Source organism: Mercurialis annua, linkage group LG8, assembly GCF_937616625.2.
Source record: "Mercurialis annua linkage group LG8, ddMerAnnu1.2, whole genome shotgun sequence".
NCBI classification, from domain to species: domain Eukaryota; kingdom Viridiplantae; phylum Streptophyta; class Magnoliopsida; order Malpighiales; family Euphorbiaceae; genus Mercurialis; species Mercurialis annua.
The window spans coordinates 14,627,660-14,634,942 of NC_065577.1; the positions used below are offsets into that span (position 1 = coordinate 14,627,660).

Here is a 7,283-nt window from a genome sequence, read left to right on the forward strand (position 1 = left end):
AAATGGCGGGAGTTAACAACCTTCTTATAGCAGTTGCTGTTTTTCTTAGCATGTCACTGTTTACTTGTGCACTAGATTTAGGAGCACCAACTTCTGCGCAAGAGGCACGCCCAGGATTGTTCAACTTCTTAGATGTATGCGCCAGTCATGCAACAAAAAAGTGTGGAAATGAGATATTTAAATCGGTGTTCTTGAATGGCACACTTTCTCATGAATGTTGTGTTGAACTCGTTTCTACACTAGGGAAATCTTGTCATGACGAAATGGTGAGTTATATCGCTCATGGACCGAACTTTGAAGCACGTTTGCAATACTATTTGGCTAAATCACAAGAAGTATACATTGGTTGTTTTCCTATTCCGAAGGCAATTGCAAACTGATAAAAATCTAGCACGTGTAATCTCGTCAATTATGTTCTCAATGTCCAAACGGTGCACTACTTATGCTACGCATCGAATAATGAAAAGTGGAATAATGTCACGACCCAAAATCGAGGGTCGAGACCGGCGCTAGGGAACGGGAGTGGTTGCTCCGGAACCCGTAGCAAGCCTAAAAAAACAAGTAAATTTTTTTTTTTCAATCAAACACAAAATTATGCACAAAACGTTTTCGGGAAAACATCGGAAAACAATATTTCATAATCGTCGAAAACGTTCTTTCAAAACCGATGCATAATCGATTGGAACTAAGGTCTTACTCTGCGATAACATAACTCAGCATTGCCTTGTTCCGAATCATACAATTTCATACCAATTTCATTCATAGACAATTGGTGAAAATATCAAACGGGTAAAAACATAGTTTTATAAATCGTGTATATATATTTTATAAAATCAGAGTTAACAGCTGAATCTCGTTCGGTACAAACAACAAATATAGACTGACATCTACTGACTACTGCAGCGCTACGAATTGAAGCGTACTTCAATACATACTTTATATGTTGCAGACTTCCGGAACAAAAATGGAAGTCCATCTCTTCAAAGTACTATCACCTGAAATAAAACACTGTTGGGGGGTCAGACAACGCTGAGTGAGTTTACACGTTACTAATGGTGTTATATAAAATAACATCGCAATTAAAACAAAACATATATATAAGAACATAATATATATCAAGTATTAGATCCGATCGAAACCTTAATCTTAAACTCATATTATTTCCTATATCCTACTCATATTGTATCCTTTCGTATTATGTCAAATCATTTTAATCCAAGTGGTACGGTCCCGAGATAGTTCAACCGAGTTACTCGTTACCACGTGACATAGTCCCGAGATAGTTCAACCGAGTTACATCATGTCACTGCTTAATCCCAAGGTGTGAGTCCCGAGATAGTTCAACCGAGTTACTCACTAGATACGGGTCCCGAGATAGTTCGACCGAGTTACCTCGTATCTACCAAACATAGTCCTCCTCATTCCCAAACATAATCATCATATAATGAGCTCATATCAAACATTTTTAGATACCAACATCTATTAATGCTAATTCTATGACTGACCGGACACTGGTGATCACACAGCCTATTGACGCCCAATAGGTAGCTCGTTTCCTCGGATCACTATACTAGTTTTATTTTATAAGAAATAACATTCAATAAGAAATAATAATCATTATGAATAATAATGCTTTATGCGATGCATTAATAATAATGATCATAAAATAAATAGCTTTTATTAATAACACACAAAAGTAAATTGTAAACTCACCACTTGCTAACCAAAATCTTCGAGAATTCGTAAAACGGTATCGCGTTCGTCACGTTCCGAGTCCCGTTAGTAATCGTCTCGCCGGGTCTACGAAAATTTGATAATTGCACTAATTAATAAAAATCTAACTAGAATCACTTATCTAAAAATTGGGTTTCTAGCCAACTTCGGCTATCAAAACCGCTTATTTAAAATAGCCCATACTCAAAACAAATTGGACATTTCCATAGTCCGTAACATCTTCTACGACTTTCATTTGGATTCAAACTTCATTTGACGTCTTTAATATTTCCAAAATTTTCCTCAAGGATAACTCTTTAAATTTTTCCTATTTATTTCGTGTTTTTGGACCATCTTTGAGCTACTAAAACCGTCAATTAAAGTGGTCCAAATTCAAAATAAAATTGACATTCCTAAAGTTCGGAATGTCGTCTAAAACTTTTGTTTAGACCTCGGACTGAAATTAGCACCCGAAGGTGTCGGAAGTAGTCCTGAAGTTGGTACCTCAAATCTGAAAATTAAAGCTGTTAAAAACAGTCTTCTAATGCTGCTGTTTCAGACAGCGGAACAGGGTAACTACAGCGGATACTTTCTAAAAACAATCTGACGTTCTTAAACTTCACACTTTCCTCTACAATATCCGTGAATATTTCAACTGATTCCGACTTACCATTTGTTCACAATTTAATTCCAAAGTTGCCCTTTTGTTATGTTTTAACACTTAGTTTATTTTTCTAACTTATATTTCCAGTTTTTGACTCAACTTCAAACACGGATAATTTTTAATCCGTCTTAACAACACCACGTTTATTTCACTTAAATCTTATCTATGCAACCTCATTAATTTATTATACCCATTTTCGGGTTAATATTATTACGGATTAAGGTCCGTTTTCATAGGCGAAGTAGCCTTCGCGACTTGATTTCAGGATTTCCAGATTTTAATATTTTCAACTCATCATCTATTTTAATCATCCTAACCCTATTTACTTGTTTAAATCCTAATCCGACTATTATAATGTACTCTCCGTATATCCCTTACGATATACCATTTAAACCTTCTCAAAAAACATCACTCAAAGTCGTCCAAAACTTGGTCGAAAGTGAGTGTCATAAACTGTTTTGCGTTTATTTTTCTACATTATATATAAGCTCAGTTTTAAACCCCTTTAACCATGATTTTTGAAGTTCCGAAAACTACGTTTTGGACTCGAGTATGCGTACATCGACCTAATGTCAGTGCGCCATTTTTATGACTGCCGGAGCTCACCGGCAGCTCCGCTAAAAGTGGCAGCAACTGCTGCCTATTGCAGCAGTTTGCTGCTGCACTCTGCAGCAGTTTGCTGCTGCACTCTGCAGCAGTTTACTGCTGCCTATTGCAGCAGTTTACTGCTGCACTTTTGCAGCAGTTTGGCTGCTATTTTGGGGCACGGATTCGACGTTAAAAACGTAAATTCCGAGGTGTCCAAACCCCTTGAATTATCTCTGAAAAACAGCCTTCTAAACCATCAAAATCATAGCTCAATTTCAGCCCCTTGACATGTTCAAAAACAGTTTATTTACTTAACTTAAACTCAACCAAAACTCATTCAAACATCAATAAATCTTCAAGTTCAGAATTTTTTTACCTTGAATATGATGAGTTTGCTTATGGCCGAACCACTCCCTTCCAAGAATCACCATCAAAACTTCATAATTCAATCTCCAAATCAATGATTCATAACCTTACAAACATCAAACACCTAATATCAAACCTAAAGCTCAAAAACCCAACATTTTCTATCAACCATTCCATCATTTCAAACCATGGAAAGCATCATTAAATGACTTACCTTGTTTCCCTTTTTGTCGTAGGATCAATTTGCCTCCATGGTTATTGAATTTGGTTGAAGAAATGATGAGGTTAGGGTGATGAGCTAGGGTTCGGTTTATGGAGGAGAGGAAGGTGAGGATTTGAGGTTTTTGATCTATAATATTTGCTTGCAAGAGAAAAATGAAGAGGTGGGATTAACATGTGTCTTCATTTAATTGAAAAATGTGGGGAAGAGTCCATATAAATGCTTAAGTTTTGTACCTCTTATAACTTAATTCCCCATCTCTTTGTTTTTCCAATTAATTGACCGGAACCTTGACGATTCTTGATTTATCGATAAATAATAGACTTTGTCGCATTATTAATTTATCTGGGTCCAATATTTTATTTATATCCTTTTGCTTTTTCCGATAATTAAAATTCCGTTTAAGAAAATGCTTTCGTCCAAATTAATAAGATTTATTCTTAGGTCCATAAATTTATTTTACGAACCTTATCGTAAAAATTTATTAGCTCGGGACTTACCAATTATTTTATTTTAATTTATCGATTTTTTCCTAGTCCCGCTAAAATCCAATTTTATCGAATAATAATTTTCACTTAAATTATTATTTTACGATAATTCTAATAGACCCGCTTTGGTCTAATTCTTATTTCTTGAACTTAATTTCGATGTCCTTGATTTAATTCTCGCATTTACGCCTCTTGGCACCTTACGTAGTACTTTAAAAGTACGGGGTATTACAAATAATCACTTTGTAAAATTTAAAAATAAAACATAATAAAAACATCTTAAGTTCTATTATTTGTTATGGAATACATAGGATAATATCAATTACTTTGTATTATAGCACTATGAAATTCCATTTTTTTTAATCAAACTTTTTATAAAAAAAATCGAAAAAATGATGCTCACATTTTACAAGCAGAAATATTAGAAGACAAATACATAATTTAATTGTTTTTTAAATATAAAATATATGTCAATGTGTATATAATGGACGTATATTTAAAAATATAAAATTCATTGCACAATTAAATTCTGAATAAGTAAAATAAATAAGGTATTAGTCATGTTATTAAAGCAACAACTAGCATAGTCGACTTATGTTTTTATTAAATTAAAAAAAGAAGTATGAATTTTTTTTAATTTTTGCTATCCATAAATCTCAAAATTTACAGTTTAAATAATCTTTATACGGTATACCAGTAAAAAATCTCTGCGTTGTAATGGCATAAGTAATTATTTATAATTACATACTAAATTTTGTGGAATTGGGTTAAATATCTAATTTTATATTTTACATATCAAGAGAGTTATATAATTTCTTTGAGTTCGAACATATCTATTTGCCGATATTATAATTTTAAATTTCTTTAACTTTATGAACTATTTCGTACGGTGTTGAGAAATTAAAAGCATTTAAGTCATTTTTTATTTCATTTAAATTCTTTTACTCTAAACCATATGTAAATTTTACATTATCTGAATTAAAAATATCTATTAATACATAATCTATATGAATTAAATTTGCATGTTAAAATATTTAATTCCTTGAGAAGGGCGAATATAATTCTAAATAATTTCTGAGTAAATAATAAAGGTGTGAATTTTAATCAATTTTAGGAAACAATAGCGGTAGATTCCTTATCCGAAATTTGATATTAAGATATTGTTTTAGATTTCTTGTACTTACCTCAAGCCTTACACTTACGTAATACAAAAGAATTATTGTTTTGTACAAACACTAGAATTAATTCTAAAACATTTTCTAATTTTATATAAGTGTTATCCATTAATGATTAGAAAATTTAATTTTTAGTATAATGTTATAGTCCTACATTCACGTGTTCTAATATGTATATGATAGAAACATATTTTAGTAGACTTACATTCACAATTTGCACATTTATAATTCTTTTAATTTTTTTTATTAAACAGTTGTAGTGGACTTGTATATTTATAATATTTGGACTAGTATTGTTCTGTACCACCCAAAATGAGTTCTAAATCTTAAGATTAACCCACTAAATGATGTCATTAAACCCTCATTAAAGGTTATCAATCCATGTAATATATGTTGATTACACATCCGATTGCGTCTTATTCATAATTGTATACCCTATTTATTTTATAAACATATATATTCATTTAAAATTATTATTAAAGAATTGAATTGATAAATATATAAGGCTCATTGCTGCTACAGTTTTAAATGGCAAACTTTATTATAAATGTTGAATAAGTAAGTTTTAAAGATATTTAAAATATAAGTAACGTAATGAATTAGCACAAATATTTTAATTTTACCTTGTAGAAGTGTTTGTTTTTAGAAACACATTACGAAATTTTAATTACTAACAAAACTGCACATATTTAATTATATATTTTATAGGAGTTACAAATACATGTATATATAAATAGTTTTGATGTGCAACACTAGAATTACTCCATAAAAGATATCTTCATTCCATACTTGAGTAAATATTATTTTATCGAACAAATGGCGGGAGTTAACAACCTTCTTATAGCAGTTGCTGTTTTTCTTAGCATGTCACTGTTTACTTGTGCACTAGATATAGGAGCACCAACTTCTGCGCAAGAGCCACGCCCAGGATTGTTCAACTTCTTAGATGTATGCGCCAGTCATGCAACAAAAAAGTGTGGAAATGAGATATTTAAATCGGTGTTCTTGAATGGCACACTTTCTCATGAATGTTGTGTTGAACTCGTTTCTACACTAGGAAAATCTTGTCATGACGAAATGGTGAGTTATATCGCTCATGGACCGAACTTTGAAGCACGTCTGCAATACTATTTGGCTAAATTACAAGAAGTATACATTGGTTGTTTTCCTATTCCGAAGGCAATTGCAAACTGATAAAAATCTAGCACGTGTAATCTCGTCAATTATGTTCTCAATGTCCAAACGGTGCACTACTTATGCTACGCATCGAATAATGAAAAGTGGAATAATCACTTTGTAAAATTTAAAAATAAAACATAATAAAAACATCTTAAGTTCTATTATTTATTATGGAATACATAGGATAATATCAATTACTTTGTATTATAGCACTATGAAATTCCATTTTTTTTAATCAAACCTTTTATTAAAAAAATCGAAAAAATGATGCTCACATTTTACAAGCAGAAATATTAGAAGACAAATACATAATTTAATTGTTTTTTAAATATAAAATATATGTCAATGTGTATATAATGGACGTATATTTAAAAATATAAAATTCATTGCACAATTAAATTCTGAATAAGTAAAATAAATAAGGTACTAGTCATGTTATTAAAGCAACAACTAGCATAGTCGACTTATGTTTTTATTAAATTAAAAAAAGAAGCATGAATTTTTTTTAATTTTTGCTATCCATAAATCTCAAAATTTACAGTTTAAATAATCTTTATACGGTATACCAGTAATAAAATCTCTGCGTTGTAATGGCATAAGTAATTATTTATAATTACATACTAAATTTTGTGGAATTGGGTTAAATATCTAATTTTATATTTTACATACCAAGAGAGTTATATAATTTCTTTGAGTTCGAACATATCTATTTGCCGATATTATAATTTTAAATTTCTTTAACTTTTTGAATTATTTCGTACGGTGTTGAGAAATTAAAAGCATTTAAGTCATTTTTTATTTCATTTAAATTCTTTTACTCTAAACCATATGTAAATTTTACATTATCTGAATTAAAAATATTTATTAATACATAATCTATAAGAATTAAA

The 7,283-nt window shown here is 30.8% G+C and overlaps 1 protein-coding gene across 1 annotated transcript; it reads right to left on the reverse strand.

Annotated features, from left to right (window-relative positions):
* Positions 1-788: 788 nt before the first annotated feature.
* Positions 789-3,885, reverse strand: LOC126661679 (uncharacterized). Its single transcript, XM_050355539.1, has 4 exons — positions 3,876-3,885; positions 3,546-3,692; positions 3,342-3,437; positions 789-995 (listed from the first exon to the last, which is right to left on the reverse strand). Exons 1-4 carry the CDS (start codon positions 3,883-3,885, stop codon positions 937-939), a joined length of 312 nt encoding a protein of 103 aa, XP_050211496.1. The 3' UTR covers positions 789-936.
* Positions 3,886-7,283: the final 3,398 nt, after the last annotated feature.

What these genes read in the sequence shown, in the direction of transcription:
- LOC126661679 (XM_050355539.1), bottom strand. An exon ending in ACGACAAAAAGGGAAACAAG is followed by an intron (nt 3,438 to 3,545) that starts GTAAGTCATTTA and finishes GATGTTTGTAAG; the next exon opens with GTTATGAATCATTGATTTGG. An exon ending in GCAAACTCATCATATTCAAG is followed by an intron (nt 996 to 3,341) that starts GTAAAAAAATTC and finishes GTTTTATTTCAG; the next exon opens with GTGATAGTACTTTGAAGAGA.